The sequence below is a fragment of the Physella acuta genome, unplaced genomic scaffold (assembly GCF_028476545.2).
Source record: "Physella acuta isolate Inbredline_101_S28 unplaced genomic scaffold, ASM2847654v3 ptg000197l, whole genome shotgun sequence".
NCBI lineage: Eukaryota > Metazoa > Mollusca > Gastropoda > Physidae > Physella > Physella acuta.
In genome coordinates, this window is record NW_026731716.1 from 79,547 (window position 1) to 97,740 (window position 18,194).

At 32.2% G+C, this 18,194-nt stretch overlaps 2 protein-coding genes across 3 annotated transcripts; one reads left to right on the forward strand and one right to left on the reverse strand.

Moving 5' to 3' along the window:
• Positions 1 to 221: 221 nt before the first annotated feature.
• On the reverse strand, positions 222 to 8,694 carry LOC131936982 (transaldolase). Of its 2 annotated transcripts, XM_059294148.1 has the most exons (10): positions 8,676 to 8,694; positions 3,656 to 3,768; positions 2,486 to 2,609; positions 2,226 to 2,333; positions 1,928 to 2,059; positions 1,748 to 1,808; positions 1,489 to 1,603; positions 1,276 to 1,405; positions 1,099 to 1,166; positions 222 to 941 (listed from the first exon to the last, which is right to left on the reverse strand). In XM_059294148.1, the coding sequence occupies exons 2-10, from the start codon at positions 3,741 to 3,743 to the stop codon at positions 778 to 780; spliced, it is 990 nt and encodes a 329-aa protein (XP_059150131.1). In that variant the 5' UTR covers positions 3,744 to 3,768; positions 8,676 to 8,694; the 3' UTR covers positions 222 to 777. The 2 variants fall into 2 exon arrangements, with proteins under 2 accessions (XP_059150131.1, XP_059150130.1); XM_059294147.1 differs by lacking the exon at positions 8,676 to 8,694 and having other exon boundaries at positions 3,656 to 3,941.
• LOC131936981 (uncharacterized) lies at positions 8,587 to 18,106 on the forward strand. The gene is made up of 7 exons (XM_059294146.1): positions 8,587 to 8,693; positions 9,616 to 10,205; positions 10,781 to 10,862; positions 11,730 to 11,875; positions 12,062 to 12,202; positions 12,358 to 12,534; positions 12,920 to 18,106. The coding sequence occupies exons 2-7, from the start codon at positions 9,863 to 9,865 to the stop codon at positions 13,366 to 13,368; spliced, it is 1,338 nt and encodes a 445-aa protein (XP_059150129.1). The 5' UTR covers positions 8,587 to 8,693; positions 9,616 to 9,862; the 3' UTR covers positions 13,369 to 18,106.
• The last annotated feature ends 88 nt before the right edge of the window (positions 18,107 to 18,194 follow it).

Sequence of the window (18,194 nt, forward strand, 5' to 3'; positions counted from 1 at the left end):
ATTCTGTGATTTTAAATATTGATGATATAATTTATTTTTGTAGTTATTAAACAAATGTCAGTTGTATTATTTGATACTTATATTAATTGAAATAAATATTGAATATTGTATATGTTGGCGTGTCCACCCATAGTGACCCCTATTGGGTGCACAAACCATAGTTGAGGACCTGTGATCAAGTGAGTTAAAATATTGAGAAAAAAAAGGAACAACATACAGTCAACTTTTTGGTCATTTTGTTTTAATCTAGAGATGCTAAACATTATTGAAACATCTTAATCACATATTTTGATTGCCAAATGAATGTATTATAAATGTATAAAACAAAACGGCAGTTAACAATGCTTGCTTATCTGTTGGAAATTTTGTAAAACCACAGAGCTCCAACCTTACATGAATACAACAAAACAGCTTTGAGGGGAGGGGGGAAGAACAATTTAACAATCTAAGTTCTGCATTAACAAAAAAACTACACAAGCCACTTTAGACAAAACAAAAATAACCTGAGTATAAACACTTTCTGTTTATATTATCGATGCAAACTTAAGTGTGGAGTTTAGCCTGTTGCAAACTAATACAAACATTTTTATCTTGAAAAACAGACTAAAAATCAATACTTCATTTAACTGGCCTATTCATTTACTGTTTAAGAAAATCTGTCATTCTTAAGGATGAATGTGTGCCAATCAATAAATAGATATTTACTTATTAAAATCTCTGCTAATAGTTTAAATATATTAAAATGTTAACAGCTATTAAAGGCAGTGTTGTGGTGGTCTACAGAGCTAACTTCTCTCTCAAAACATTTTCCAGTTTATTAGCATCTGCTGCAAATTTACGGATACCATCACTAAGCTTGTCGGTGGCCATCTGATCTTCATTCATCTGCCATCTAAACACGGGCTCAGTAACAGTCACCTTGGAGATATCTTGTGCCTTGGCTGTAAAACATTTCATCACTTTTACTCAAGCATTGGAATTTCATTTTCACAACTTTTGCATTATTCAAATACTATGCACTAATTAACATTAAAAATAAAACAACAACTTGAACAAATCATTACTAAAAACTCATGACATTATTTGAAGTGATATTACCTTTCTCCTCGTCAAGGTGTTTATCAACCACTTCTGTAGACTGTGACAACTTGTCGAGTAGAGCAGGCCTAAACACAAAAAAAGTTACCACTTGAAATAGAGAGATCAATCAGTGATGATACAATATTTGAAGTCATTAAAATATGATAATCTTGTCAAACTCTACAAGCTACTCACGAAATGGTCAGAAGATCACATCCAGCTAGTCCCATAATTTCTCCAGTGTTGCGGAAGGAAGCCCCCATTACAACAGTTTTTAGGCCAAATTTCTTATAATAGTTGTAAATCTTCGTAACACTCTTGACACCTACAATTATTTTAATAATTTATTTCTCTCATCTTGACTGACACAATAACTATATGTAAACAATAATTTAAAATGAAGCTTACCAGGATCTTCAAGTGGTTCAAATGTTTTTTTGTCTGTGTTGCTAACAAACCAGTCTAGGATCCTCCCAACAAATGGAGATATCAGAGTAGCTCCAGCATCAGCACATGCCACAGCCTGATGGAGACATCAAATATTGTTTCCGTGATTTGGAATTTAAAATAGCCTTAAATTACTTATGTAGTTCACATACAGTGATGAAGTTTAACTTCAGTTTCAGATAAATTCAAAGGGAAAACACACAGACAAATTTGTAATAACCTGATAAAAATTAAAGATAAGGGTCATGTTACAGTGGATGCCAAATTGAGATTCCAAAATTCTGAAAAAAATAAATAAATTTGTTGCACTTATTTTGAAAAATATTTAAATAAACAAACACACCTATTGGTTTAAAAAAATCACCAGCTTTAAAAACAAGGCCTCTATGAAAATAATTACCGTGCAGCTTGCACACCTTCCCAAGTGGATGCCAGTTTGATGAGAATTCTTTCCTTGCCAATACCAGCTTCTTCATAAAGCTTGATCAGCTTCTGGGCTTTTTCAACCATGGCCTCTGTGTCAAACGACAGTCTGCAAATGGTTTCAAATTGTATACCTATAACCACAAGTAACAACAAACACTTTTGTATTTAACAAATAGCAGAATTTTACTATACTTATGTTTCCACAACTATCAAAATTAGTATTGATTTTACTCTAATAAGTAACTGAACAGACTAAACAATGTTGGACTCACCTTGCATCCACCTCAGTTGAAACACGACCTGGAATAATCTTCAAAATCTCCACACCAAAGTTGACACAAACTTTATCCATGGCATTAATTAGTTGTTGAGGTTCTTTACTAAAATAAATATAAGAAAACTAGACAGTCAATACATACACAACCCTCACTCCACTAACATGGTTAAATTTTTTAGTTGATTTGTTTAAATTAAACACAACTGCTTCTAATAATGTGATGTATAAGACAAAAAAGCACTAAAATCCTCATACCCTCCTTGTGATTTGGCATAAGCTACAGCATCTTCAATTAGTTTCTGATAAGCTGGCATATTAGCTGCAGCAAAAATTAAGGATGGATTTGTAGTTGCATCAGTGGGTTTAAATTTTTCCATTGCTGAAAGAAAAAAATTTAAGTTGAACAATAAGTGTTTTTTAATTAGTTCCTCAAATAATATATATAAATTATCAATGTATATTGAGTGTAGCTGATCAAAAGCTATTTTATATTTAAACTCTCTACATGAAATGACCAATGGGCACCAGTGAGTTGACGAAAATCCTTCCGTAATGTTGTTGACATGGAATACAAATGTGCTTTTTTAGATTTAGGACCATACAAATAATAAAAGATAAAATTTTATTAAAAACTTAAGCCTAAAATTAATTCAGAAATTTAATATTTTTAGAATCAATGCTATACAAGTTGCAGATCCAGAGAACTTGAAAATAATTTGTAGAGTTTAAGGCTACATTTCTATTTATTTTCATCAATCCTAAGTTATAAACCGATGTTTCACTTTCGTAAGACAAACATTGATTGGCTGTACTCCGTGATCGATTTCTGACAGCCCCACTTTATAGTTGTTTTGTTTACAAAACTTTGCAGATCAAGTTTTTAAATAACAATGCAAATGTAAACACCATGACCTAGTTTTTCTATTTTTAGCTTACAATGTGTACATTAAAATTTATGGCGGCCTATTGAATAGCAGGATGCCATTGTTTATGTCGCCATTACACGTGAAAACCAAATTGTTTTTGCTTTTTAAAAATTTTTTATTTAGTTACCGAAAATATTAAAAACATCAAATACATCCAATCTGAATCTTTAGTAAAGTCCGAAAAAAAACAGACAGACGGGATTTTATAACCATATTAATTGTAAATACACCGTGCAAGATTTTTAAATTAATTTAGGGACCTCTCAAATACCTTTGAGACTTTTCTACTTTTCTCGCTGGTGTCCATTGAACATTTGCCTTGCCCACCTTTTCAAAATATTGCTACTGGTGGTGTACAAATATAGTTGGAAAAAAACAACTTTGGCCAAATTAAATAATATTATGATAATGATCAAATGAATGAATGACTTCAAAAGATTAAGGTTTAAATTTTAAGTTAACACAAAAACAAACAAACAAAACAACTAAAACAACAAACCTTCAAAATCTCCTGTGTCTGCTACAACAGTGGTAATGTCTTTCAGCTGATCAAGAGATGATCGAGATAATTTTTTTGATTCCGACATTATTTGTTGTTAAAATCTAAATGTTCTGAAATATTAATAAATGATATATGTAGATCTACTCTCTAGATTCCTAGAATCTACTACAGGAGATAATTGAAATTATTAATATTATTTCCTATTGCCGGTTTCTAGCAAGAAAGTAAGGACAACTCTTTTGTGAACTTTCAATCCTAACAAATGACACAGCAGTAAAATAACGAATCAGAATTAACTTAGGTTGCGCTACTTGTCGAGTCATGCCGATCAAATATTTAAAGACAATATATTATAGGCCTATAGATTCTTCTAGCAATATTACAGCCAGAGCCGGCGTTAGGAATACGCGGGGCCTAGGGCCAACCATCCGCGCGGGGCCTTTCCATTATATATATATATATATATATATATATATATATATATATATATATATATATATATATATATATATATATATATATATATATATATATATATAGGCCTATATATATAGGCCTATATATATAGGCCTATATATATATATATATATATATATATATATATATATATATATATATATATATATATCCTAATCCTAATATATAAAAGGCCATGTGCGCTCTTCTCTCTCTCTGTCCGCAAAATATTTCGCCGGACATCACGTCAGAATCGGCAGCGATATATGGATACCTTTATACGGACTTTTGTTGAAAATAAAATGTTAGATGTTTTAAATGTATAACCACAATTTTATTTAAAAAAATAAAAATAAAAAATAAAGGCGTATTCGAATGTAGAAAAACAATTTTAATTATGCAACCGGAAAAGTGTTTAAACTTGGGACAAGAACGCATTTAACAATGACGTCGCTTATTGTTTTCACTAAAAAAAAGACCACGAAACTGATGACGTCATCTTCCGAGTTTAGAATAAAAAGAAATGAACTATTTCATTCAAATATGATTTAGAGCTATGTACGCTATGAAATGTATACAATACGATTTTCTCGGCCTAAACTTAAAAAAAAATTTTTTTTATCTATTTGGATTCTAGATCTAGAGATGTAGACCCTAACTAGATCTAGAATCTATTCAAATAATACATTTCTATACTAAAGTATTTCAGGCCTTAATTACTTTATTAAAATCTTTGTTTATCTATGCAATTTGCTAATCTCTATAATATATAAAGCTAAGTTGTCGGTTGCCCGATAGGGCACTTCCCGGCGCCGCAGGCGCTTCAAATTTGGTAGGATCTTGCCTTGGAGCGACAGAACACCGGGGCCGGTTGGCCGAAAAGTCTACGATGAGGGGGTCTAAACTGACCTCGACTGACCGGCGCCTTATATGGGCGAATTAATTAAGCATTCAAATTCTCAATGTTTTCGAAAGCCTAAGCGAAGCTGGGCAGCATGCCTAGTGTATGTATATTATGTACACATAATAACACAAATGTTTTGGAGTTCATAAGCAAATGTCAAACTTTCCACTATAATAACAGATTTTTATCTCTCCCATGTATTAACCCAATGTTCGTAGTTTTTTTTCCTTTGCTAAGATATTAAATCACTTTTAACAATTATGTAATTCATACCAAATCACTTAAGGGGATATGCTATGTTTTTTTCTATTTTTTACAGTTTACTATCTAAAGCCTTTTGAATACTTTTATCATATTTGGCATATAAAAGTAAGTATTAAACAGCAAAAAAAAGGGTCGAAAACAATTTTGGTTGTCATGGAAACCCAAAAAACCTCCGCCATTTTGAATTTTTCGGTACTTTTAAAAATACTAAGGCTTTTTTATTTATGCACCTATAGCAATCAAATTTAAACTGCTTATATTTCAGTATATATTAAAACTTTTGTCACGACAACTTTTTGAAAAAATTACTAGTAAGAATTTTACAAGGTCTAAAAAATCGTACCCTTTTTAGTATTCAAAAGTTTCAAAATGTGCATATTAATTACCAAATACTTTTTTTCTATGAAAGCAATCACAATTCCCTCGTGACAAAAGTTGTATTTTCGCATCAAGAACATTTACTGAAAATATGGTTGGCATTGTTTAATAAATAAAAAAGTAGTAGGCTTTTTAGTGTTAAAAACCGGCGAACTGAGAAAAACAGCAAAAAGTAACGAAAACTAGGTCAGGAAAGTACCATATCTGTGTAAACTGCAAAGCCGATTGTAAGCTTTGGGTGTTTCCGAGATGATTGAAATTAGGTTTATTAGATACATGAGAAATCCAGCTTTCCAATGATGTCAAATACAATATAATGACGGATAAAAAACTTTTCATAGAGCGCTTGTAAGATTGGGAAAATTTTATTATTTTTTAATTAATAGGGTCATAAAAATCGTAATTCAAACACATAAAATATTTTTTCTCTTTAAAGTTATAATTTTCTTTATACAAAAATGGACAAAGTATCCAAAAGTGCAAGAAACCCATCATGACGAAAAACAAGAAATTTTGTGATTTTTTTCCGCGCATATCCCCTTAAGAAAATTTAATCACGTGCCGAATAATTAGGAAAATAAAGTTTACAATACAGCGAACTCGACCTGATGTATCGAAACAGTATAGACTTCAAAATTTGTTTAGAATTCATACAATATTTTAAAACCAAAATCATTATTGTCTTAATTATTGAACGGGTGAATCCTTAAGGTGACACAACATAACAACAGTTTTAACTTTCTTCCAAAAAATAATAATAAATCACTCTGTTTAATGCCGCCTGATATAGATCCTAAGCCCCCCCCCCCTCCTCGTCGCCCTCCTCCCACTCCTCTGCACGCAACTAAATGTTAATTTTGTTATACCAAGACAAGTGTCCCCCCCCCCCCCGAAGAAAGTCTCCCCCCCCCCCCCCCCCGAAAATTTCAAGTGCCCCTCCCCCCCCCCCCCCCCCGGAGAAAAAAGTCTAGAAGAAACACTGTACATATACGACATTATACGACATCTACAACAAGAAAGTCAGGACTAGAGTTTATCAGGTCACTAACTGTCTACTATAGACATCCCGTCTGCTCACTAAAAGGACGTCTTCATCGGTCCGCTTACAATAGGGTATCTCTTTACGTCGTGGGCTAATTCTCAACCGCCATCTCCAGTCAGCTCAGGTCAAATGCCAGGCGACCGTACCCTACACAAAGGGTAGGTGTGACACTATTTTTGTATCGAATTACGGCCTGTCCCAGTTCAGGTGGGACTCACCAACATCAACTGTGGCCTCAGTTATAACAATCAACAACGTCGGCATTCGACCATTTAGTTTTTCCCAATTGAATTCAGAAACAATTTTTTTAAGTTTACAAACTGATTCAGATAACAATGACATTGCTGAAGCGCGGGGCCCCTTCAAGCGCGGGGCCTATGGCGACCGCCCCGTTCGCCACCCCCTAACGCCGGCTCTGATTACAGCTGGTGTTAAGTTCTCTGTATTGTACTAATTGTAGGCTAAACTAATCTCTAAAAATGTGCTACACTAGAATCTAGATAGTTGGCAGGTTTTTTTTTTAAAGAAAAGAAATATTTTGTGCTTTGAAATATACAACGCAAATATTTTAAATAAAATAAATATAAAAACCTTTATAATTTAATAACAAGCTTTTAAATTTTAAATGTACTGAAAATAAGAAAATAAAACTAATCTGCTTTCTCTAATGAAAGCTTTAGTCGCTCATGAGAAATTTTACATATTTCAGCAACCAAAGCTTTTATGAAAGAAAGCAAATTAGTTTTATTTTCTTATTTTCTCTGCATTTAAAAAGCTTGTTGCTATAAACTATAAAGGTTCTTTTTTTTTCTACTTTTTTAGTGTTTCCTGATTTTATAAGACGACACGACTAAAATATTTGCTTAAAACAAATCACCAGAAGCTCGATAAACCTGAAAGACACGATTATCAGACAACAGCAAGCTGATAAAGCAAATGATAGTTCTTAATCTTGCTACCTCCCTTTATTTTCAAATTATTTAAATAAGCTTTTAAATCTGCCCCTAATAGCTTTCACTAGATCAACCGGCTCTACTATTGTTAACAATTTTTAACATCCTCATGAACAACAGCTCATAAGACTGTTGGGGTTATCGCGTCTAGCTAGTTACCTCCCCTTCTGTTATTGAATATAATATCTATAGAGTAATATAATTTTGTTATCCCCCTTTAGTTTCAAACCCGTTTAATTTATTTTTAAGGACTATTTAAACATCTAATTATATTAAATAACAGATAGACTTCTATTGTCATCGAAGTGGAACTTTTCTAGAAAGTTTGAACGAAATCGCTGCATTAGAAGTGGGTCAAAATTGAGTTACAAAATTTGCCAATCCACAAACAGACGTTGCGAAAGCTTATAAAAATAATAATAATATAGACTCAACTCTATGCTCTATACTTCTAGTCTATATGCCTAACAGTAAGTTAACAGGCTGTCCTCCTGATTCTGCGCAAAAGCCTAAATAGTATGCATTGCCAAATTGACACTGTCTGTAATAGCACGATTCAAGTCAATGTTTTATAATTTATTCTTTAGGTCAACATATATCTATATTTAACGAGAGCCAACTAATAAATATAAGTTAATACATTGTTGACAAAACTTTTTTTTTAAAAATAGTCAACAAAAATATGAAACTAGTTCCCCAACACATAGATCTACATTTATTAAAAAGAAATGATTCTTCATCTAATTACTTAATACTTATTTTATGTATCCTAGATTATGTGTGTTTTACTATAGCTTTATTCACACCACTTTTACATGGTGACTTTGTCATTACATTTCGTTGAGAAAGAATCTTGACTAGATCTAGATCTAGATCTAGATCTAGAAGTAGTGACTAGGTGCTAGATCTATATTTTTGACACTTTTTGTGTGAAGTTTTATGCTGTCTTGATCTGGCACAGCTGACCCAAAGACCCAGTGATTTCCTAGTCTAGTTGTTGACGTTGGATCTCATACTTACCTTCGGCATTCAGATGAGGTATTAAAGATTATAGAATCTAGATTCTACATACTTTTAGTAACTTAAAAAAAAAATGTAGGCCTAGATCTAGTCCAGATCTGAGAACTCTAACCTAAGATTTAAAATTGTATAGTATAGGTTAGCCTGAAAAATTAAAAAAAAAAATTAATAAAAAAAAAAGCCCCCAAAACTTGAAAAAAGAAAAAAGTAAGAAAATAAATTTTATAAAATAACTTAAATAAGACAAGACCAACTTCAACTTACTAAATTAAATAAATTTAAAAACAAATTTTTCGATCTAGATCTAGAATCTAGTATTTACTAATTTAGTAATTTAGCCTTATAGATATAAACTATAAACTTCTAGCTAGATCTAGTAAAAGTTAAAGTTACTTATTAAAAAAATAAAAACTATAGGCCTAAGTATATAGATTATAGATCTACTTATATAATATTATATAATATATAATATATATAATATATAATATAGGCTATCCTATATAAATATATAACTTAGGCCTAACTAAGTTCTTATACCTGGCTTATGTTATGGCTCGTCTTAGTCTCTTATGACATGAGTGTCAATTGCAACTTAATTAATTTATTATTAAATAAATTAGAATGAAAAAAAAAATTTCATAATGTGATGAATGGCACCACCCACTGAATCTACTTTTAAAACAAATGTTGCACTGCCAGGAAACATGATAAAGATGGGCATTCTATTGGTTCTTAATTTCTTATGGATAGCATTGTCCACATATTTGTATAGTTGTCTTCACCATTATTATTAAATTATTATCATCTAAACTTTATGGTAAACGATAAGATTATACAGTATACTTATAGTAGTAACATTTCTAAAGTTTAATTTATTGCCCAAGAAATATTAGTTTTATATACTTTTAAAGCCTTTAAAATGTACCTAATTTTGTTGCAGATATTTACAACTACATGTAACAAAAGATGGCAGGATGAATTTTTTTTTTAAAGAAACGGTGTGACTCACACATATTAGACTTAGACTATGACTATGGGAAATTCTACAAATGTACTACTTATTACTACCCTATCAGCAGTGTTCATACTTAATGTTTTACATAGTTTCAATTGAGTGAGTCTTGCACATCAGATGCATACATCAAATAATTTTAAATCCGTTGGAATTCAAAAGATTGCTGAACCAGATGTATACATCAAATAACTTTCAGTCAAGTGGAATTCAAAAGATTGCTGAACCTCCGCCCTCCCCACCAGCCATGGCATTTGTTCCAGTAAAATTTAGCAGACCTCAGTTGGTACCCCCACTTTTTTGTTCACGAAGGATATATGTCCATTTAGCCTTTTTAATAGTGATCATCATTATTTTGGGGCTAATTAGGCTTATGTCTCAAGTAAAAGTTACATTTGTAGAGTACCATTTGAAAAGTGATTCAGATGCTGAGCTGGTTACTTTACCCAAACGGTTTGCTAGTGCAAGGGGAGCTTACTGTCTTGATGGGTCACCTCCTGCTTTCTACCTCAGGAATAGTAGGTTTAAAATTGTTGTTTTTATTAGACTATGCTTTTTTAACTAATAGACATTTGGCAGGTTGTTTACTATCATTCATATTCAAAGAAGTATTGGCAATAGATAACAACTAATGCTAATATTAAATAAAAATAAATTCTTTTAAAATTAGAGACTTTGTGTATTCTGTGCATTGTCTGAATTATTTAAGAATTCTAATAGTTATGAAACTCCATATTTGAATGCTGTTGTGTTTGAAAAAAGTAATGTGAGACAAGCATAGCTAAATTATATACATTTTGAAGCTACAGGCTGTTAAAAGTAATAATATTAAGTGAGAGATCTGTTTTTCTTTTGTATAAAATTAGTTAAATGAATAGTTTAATAAAATCATTATTAGAGTAGGTATTTAACTATACAGACTCAATTAATACAATAAAAAGAATATAAATGTGCATAGAGCCTTCCCTTTTATGCTGCAGCACATTTTATAAAAATATTTGATTCAGTAGCTTGAACAAAGTTTAAATTTTGTATAAGTTTATTTGTGCATAAGTAGTGAATGCCACTTAAAAACAAGCCTACATTTGAACAGGTCCATCACCATCAGTGAAGTTCTGGATCATCTATCTTCCGGGTGGTTCCTGGTGTTTGACTGAGGAGGAATGTTTGCAAAGGTAAGACCAACTCTTTAACACTTCAAAACCATCAGCTTCTGTACAATGGACACCAGCGAGTTGACGAGATTCCTTCCGTAATATTGTTGACATGGAATAAAAATGTGCTTTTTTAGATTTAGGACCATAAAACTAATAAAAGATAAAATTTTATTAAAAACTTAAGCCTAAAATTAATTCAGAAATGTAATATTTTTAGAATCAATGCTATACAAGTTGCAGATCCAGAGAACTTGAAAATAATTTGTTGAGTTTAAGGCTACATTTCTATTTATTTTCATCAAGCCTAAGTTATAACCCGATGTTTCACTTTCGTAAGACAAACATTGATTGGCTGTAAAGGAACTCCGTGATCGATTTCTGACAGCCCCACTTTATAGTTATTTTGTTTACAAAACTTTGCAGGTCAAATTTTTAAATAACTATGCAAATTTAAACACCATGACCTATTGTTTCTATTTTTAGCTTACAATGTGTACAATAAAACTTATGTCGGCCATTGTTTATGTCGCCATTACACGTGAAAACCAAATTGTTTTTTCTTTTTTTTTAATTTTTATTTAGTTACCGAAAATATTAAAAACATCAAATACATCCAATCTTTAGTAAAGTCCGAAAAAAACCAGACAGACAGGATTTTATAACCATATTAATTGTAACTACGCCGTGCAAGATTTTAAAATGAATTTATACACCTCTCAAATACCTTTGAGACTTTTCTCGCTGGTGTCCACAATGCTTTAGAAGGTGATACCACCATTTTTCCTGTAAAGCACCCATTTGGTGTTTCATTATCTCTGTATTGCATCTGTGTAAAAGAATTCTTTGCCATATAACTGTTATGACGCTTTTATACTTGAATTCTAGAAGCCATACTGATTTGGGATCTAGTCATGTAGCCAGAACATCAATGCCTCTGGATGGGCTTCTATCAAACAACTGTGAGATCAACCCAGACTTCTGCTATTGGAATGTTGTTGTGTTACAATATTGTGATGGCTCATCTTTTCTAGGTACATGTTTAATGTTTATTTGCAATATATATTCATTAAAAAACTGGCCAACTCTGAGAGGATTTTAAGGTGTACATAAAACTGATTTTTAAAAAAATTCTGAATTCCTATACTTCAGATTTACTCCATGCTGTTTGAGAATGATGATTTTTTAAAAAATCAGCCTCTTTATTTTATCATCCTCAGGTAACCAGTCTCTTGTTCTGGGAAATGAATCAAAGCCTTTATATTTGAGGGGAGCTATTGTGTTTGATACACTAATTGAATACTTGATCAGCACAACACATTTGGGAAGTGCAGAACAGATTCTTCTTGCTGGGTCTTCAGGTAATTACCTTGTCAGCTCTAGAGACCTTTTACTTTTTTCAGCCATCTATAAGTTCCTGTATTTTCATACTTTTAAAGTTGTTGTGTCATATACATTTTATGTAAACAGATTTTTTTAGCCTAACAAATTTTTACAATATATTTTGTATACACAGCTGGTGGTGTTGGTGCCTTTATCCATGTTGATAGACTTCGCACCAGGCTCCCCCAGACGGTGAAGACACTTCATGTTCTGGTGGATGCAGCCATGTTTGTTAACACTGCAGATATTAACGAGGGGTTTACTTTGGCACACATGTTTCAGAAACTCTACAGCTTCCACTCTTTGAAAGGTAATTTTGCTGTGGTTAACCAGGTTTTCAATTGTAACTAAATTTTGTCTATGTAGCTATTCAGGAGATTTTGTATGTATAAATACCTTGAATTTAAATGTGATTATTAAGTGTAAATATTTGTGTTTTCACAAGAAATTTTCTTTTTAAATAAAAAAATTATTGAATCAGTTTTTGAGAATTTAAAGTGCTGGTAATTTTTTTCTTCACTACCTGAGTTTAGACCTCTGACTTAATTAAAATAACAATTATTAAAATGTATCTTTTTTGCATACTCTTCTGGATTTCTTTTTGAAATTTCAAAAGTTTGTTTAAATTTTAAATATAGAGTAGGTCTAGATGAAATAGCTCCTGTTTTTTTCAAATGAGCTTGTAAATTTTTCAGATTCAGAAAGCATTAGAGAATGCACAACTGTGCAAACATCAGACAATGAGTGGACCTGTCTACTGCCTGGTGTTTACAATCAATTCGTCTTTACTCCAGCTTTTTTCATCAATTCAATGTACGACACATGGCAACGAAGAAATATTCTGAAAATTGTATGTGATGCTGACTCCTGTCCTGAAAAATATCTACCAACAATTTATGCAACAAGAGATGCTATTCATAATCTAGCTGGAAGTATAACAAAATCTAAGAAAAATGGAGCTTTTTTGACTGTGTGTCCACGTCATACGATCGTTATAAGACCGTGGTTTTTCAACCTGGAGGTAGGTGGCCTCTCACTTCTGAACTCAATTGCACTGTGGCTACAGCATCATGAAGCTACTACAAGTTATGATGTAGTAGATCTACAGTCAGCTTTGGAGCAATGTCAAGATATTCTTAAATAAGTTTAGTGTTTTGGCTACTGTTACAGGTAAGATCTGTTCTATTTGCAATACATTAGCTAATGGATCTGTTCCTCATGTGTTAGTTAATACTGGATCTCTTTCTATTGAAATATCTTTATTCTACAGCTGTTTACTTTAAGTGATTACTAAAGGTTACATTTTTAGAATTATATTCATTGATGATTGATTATGCCTATTGCAATATGTGAATTATTAATCAATAGCTTTATATTATAACATCTAAATATAGACGATGGTATTCTACCATAATAAAAAAATGTAGTTTCATTGCACAAGTTTTATATTGATATTGGACCTTGATTAAGCCTAAGCTGAGGTTCTGAGTTACATGAGTTGAGCAGGACATTTTTGTACCTATGTCAAGAAATTCTTAAAATAAAAAGATACATAGCTTTAAAATAATGAACAAATTATAAATATTTTAAATTTATAGTATTTGGTTGCAAGGTAACCATGCAGAAAATCTTAAAATAATTAGTTTTAATATTAGATTTTCATTTCTTTTTACTTCACTGGTAAACTTACCTCTCTCCACTATACTGTGCTTCATTGATATTCTAGCTGAAGGAAGTAATTTGTGATGCACAAACACATACAGCTGTCCCCGCTTTAACATCACACATAGAGCTGTCCCCACTTTAACATAGAGCTGTCCCCACTTTTACATAGAGCTGTCCCCACTTTAACATCACACATACAGCTGTCCCCACTTTAACATCACACATACAGCTGTCCCCACTTTAACATCACACATACAGCTGTCCCCACTTTTACATACAGCTGTCCCCACTTTAACATCACACATACAGCTGTCCCCACTTTAACATACAGCTGTCCCCACTTTAACATCACACATACAGCTGTCCCCACTTTAACATACAGCTGTCCCCACTTTAACATCACACATACAGCTGTCCCCACTTTAACATCACACATACAGCTGTCCCCACTTTAACATCACACATACAGCTGTCCCCACTTTTACATCACACATACAGCTGTCCCCACTTTAACATCACACATACAGCTGTACCCACTTTAACATCACACATACAGCTGTCCCCACTTTAACATAGAGCTGCCCCACTTTAACATACAGCTGTCCCCACTTTTACATCACACAAACAGCTGTCCCCACTTTAACATATAGCTGTCCCCACTTTTACATAGAGCTGTCCCCACTTTTACATCACACATACAGGTGTCCCCACTTTTACATAGAGCTGTCCCCACTTTTACATCACACATACAGGTGTCCCCACTTTAACAAACAGCTGTCCCCACTTTAACATAAAGCTGTCCCCACTTTAACAAACAGCTGTCCCCACTTTAACATAAAGCTATCCCCACTTTTACATCACACAAACAGCTGTCCCCACTTTAACATACAGCTGTCCCCACTTTAACATAGAGCTGTCCGCACTTTAACATACAGCTGTCCCCACTTTAACATACAGCTGTCCCCACTTTAACATACAGCTGTCCCCACTTTAACATAGAGCTGTCCCCACTTTAACATAATTTAGATTTTAAAATCCTACAATCTGAAAGGATCTTAATTAGTTTTCTGTTCTTTAATTTATAATGTGCATATATTTATGTGGTAGTACATGAGTGTCTGTTTCTGAAAGAGTCTGTAACTGGCACTGTGACCTTTTGGTCCTGTTTGTCTGAATTAAAGGCAAGCAATGAAAAGGTTAGCTTGGGCCAACATAGCAGTGGTGTGTGTCAGAAAACTTGATTGGCTTGCTCTCAAACATGACATTCTCCTTGTTGGATGTGTTTACTCACTGACCACCTCTTGCTGCCCCCTCACATTTTCAGTTCTCTCTTTATGGAGATGTTATAGCTTTTACTATAGTAACTAAGATATGGAAAAACATTATTTAGTTGTTTTATAAATTATTTTACAATTCTTTTAGAATTGTATCTGAAGAGTTGGACTTTGCCAATTTCTCTAAATGTAAGAGTTTGCTAATGTAACCTAGTGCTGTATCAGCAACATCATATCAGCAGTTCACTTTGCCAACAATATCTGGTTACATCACATTCCTCACTCTATTAACGGAAATAAATCAGCTTTGGCAACAGATGGCTGTTCACCAAGCTGTGCAGACCCTCGGCATTGAATAAATCAAACCTTCTCTGGGGTTATTGACCACCTTTAATGATTACTAAAACAGTATGCAAATTATTTATCAAGCACAGCATGAAGAAATACCATTGGAGAAATAAAACATGACCTCGTTAATTTATTCATAGATCTACTCATGACAGCACTTGATTAACATATAAAAAGCTGGTCTGTTGATCAGCATAATGTACACAAATTGGCCAGGCAATTGCATAGTGTGGTTGTTCTGTCAGTTGCTCAAGTAGTGTTAAGAATTTTTTATCTTTTATATTAATGTCTTCCAAATATTTTGTGATATAAAATATAGCATTCAATTTGTTTATACATTTAAAAAAAAAATTAAAACACAATTTGTTTTAATGCAATTGCAACACCTAAAAATATTGATTGTTAAAGATTGTGATCTATGAAAAAAAGGTCTTGTTTTCTTAATCAATTTATCATGTCATTTAATTCTGGACAACATTTATAACATTTACACACTATTTATCATTCTTTTAAAATGATACAATTACCAGTGGTTTGTGAAACCTGACTTGGGTTGCTTGTTGTTGTATGGCCACATACAACCTAGACTGCATTTGAACGTAACTGTTTTTCTTCTGATCCAGTATTTTATAATAAAGTTATTATTATGTGTCTTCCTTACCATAATCTTGTTATTTTTACAAATTGTTTTTTGGAGCTTGTTGATAATTATTGTATAAAACTGATTCAGCTTGACTTTTAATAGCCTGGTGTCAAGCAGCAATAGATGTTTTGCTAGACTTTTTGTAGAGCAGAGTTAATTCTACTCGGGTTGTAAAGTGTTTACATTGTTTAGTTGAAGTTTAGTCTAATTGACTCCCTGAGTAATGACTACTAATGACTAGTGTTAAAAAAAAAGTTTTTTCATTTTATAAGACATTTTTTAAATTATGTTTGTTGGTTTATTTAAGCTTTAGGGTTAGTATTAGACTATAAAGTCATAAAAAGACTTTTCTAATTTTAAGTTTTAATAATGAAGTTATTTTTTTCTTCACTAATAAGTATTGTTTAAAAATTGTATGTGCAATTAAAAGCATAAAGATTTGTCATTTATTTTTATAAGAGAATTTTAGTGAAATGTGCTAACGTAAGAAGGTTGCTGTTTTTTCTTCAGTTGTCTTCATAAAACGTTATTGTATGTATGTGAAAGGGGACACTTGGTTTTGGACATTATCACCCTGTTGATTATCATCATGCCATTACACTTCTCTCTTGAAAACCTAGTGAAGGGGCCTGCATTCTACAGGCAATGTGAGAAGCCTATGGAGTGTTAAAAAATGGGCTTCAAAAATATGAAATAAATCATATTTTTTCTTTCCCTAATTGACAGTGTTAAACATGTTTATTCCCTAACCTAAACCTTAACCCACAACCATAATGCTTTCTGTAACACTACATTAACAGGGTACAGTTAATGTTAGACTGTTGGTTTGTAATTAACAGGGTGGTAATGTCCTAATCCCATATATGATAGGGGTAATATACAGGGAGAAATTGATCAGGTAGTGGGGGGGGGGGGGTGATTGACAACAGTTAGTAATATCCTGCTCCCCACACAGCACTTTTGTAATAAATTTTGTTATGCTGAATTAATGAATAGTTGACTAGTCACTTCATGTAATTTGTGTTTTGTACTCTATTCATATCTCTGTACATGTCTGATGGTTCCCAAACTTGGTGTTAAAGGTTTGAGAAGAGAATCCAGTGATGGCTTTTTAAATAAAATTACTTTATTTGATGTGATTTTAAGTTTTTTCTTATACACAGAAGACTGTAGGAATTATTGATCTTATAACAATCTCCACCACAGCTGTTGGCTGTGTAAGCACAATTTGAATAGTGTTCTTGTAATTTATTACAAGCCATGAATGTCAAAATAAATGTTAAAAAGTCGGTTACTGAGACATGGCTAGTAACATTGTGTGTACCAAATGTTGTTTCAATGTTGTATAAGAACAGGCTATGTATAGATGTTTTGAGTAATCAGCTTTTATTTGTTGTGCAATACTCTATTGTTGTTTTCTTCTAGTTGAACAAAATACAATATAGATACTTAAATTGATAGCTAATATACAGACGATTTTAATAAAACTTACTATAAAAAAAAGAAATACTGTTTTATTATAGTTAAAAATTATTTTTAGAAGTGGGAATGGATTTGAACTAACATTACCCAGTAAAATTATTTATTTACATGATAACATTATTTAACTTTTCCCATCCTGTAATAATGTTAGTCGCCTCATCAAAAATATCAGAACTTTATTATAGGCAACAGATTTATTATATTGAAATTTTAAAAATGCCCCTTTTAAAATGAGCTATGCAAACCATACCTTGAATTCCAGCTTTAACATTTCATGTTCAAATGAAAGATGTTTTAAGTAAAATTGTAATTACTTTCAAAATATTCTTTAAAAACTTGATGTTTTAACATCTTTTGCCTTATAAAGCCTTTCTTGACTCCCTTATCCACCTCTTCTAATATGGATATTTTATATTGATGATGGTGTATTGTTTAAATACTGCTGTTGTACACCAAAGAAATAAAAATAATTTGCCATTGCCTTGTTTTTTGTTTTTTTTTACTGAATGTATGTATCCCTTTACTGAGTGGATGTGTGTGGGTTTACATACATACATA

What these genes read in the sequence shown, in the direction of transcription:
- LOC131936982 (XM_059294148.1), bottom strand. Translation starts at nt 3,743, where the DNA reads ATGTCGGAATCAAAAAAATTATCTCGATCATCTCTTGATCAGCTGAAA. An exon ending in AGACACAGGAGATTTTGAAG is followed by an intron (nt 2,610 to 3,655) that starts GTTTGTTGTTTT and finishes TTTTTCTTTCAG; the next exon opens with CAATGGAAAAATTTAAACCC. An exon ending in ACACCTTGACGAGGAGAAAG is followed by an intron (nt 942 to 1,098) that starts GTAATATCACTT and finishes AATGTTTTACAG; the next exon opens with CCAAGGCACAAGATATCTCC.
- LOC131936981 (XM_059294146.1), top strand. Translation starts at nt 9,863, where the DNA reads ATGTATACATCAAATAACTTTCAGTCAAGTGGAATTCAAAAGATTGCT. An exon ending in GAGGAGGAATGTTTGCAAAG is followed by an intron (nt 10,863 to 11,729) that starts GTAAGACCAACT and finishes CTTGAATTCTAG; the next exon opens with AAGCCATACTGATTTGGGAT. An exon ending in TGATGGCTCATCTTTTCTAG is followed by an intron (nt 11,876 to 12,061) that starts GTACATGTTTAA and finishes TATCATCCTCAG; the next exon opens with GTAACCAGTCTCTTGTTCTG.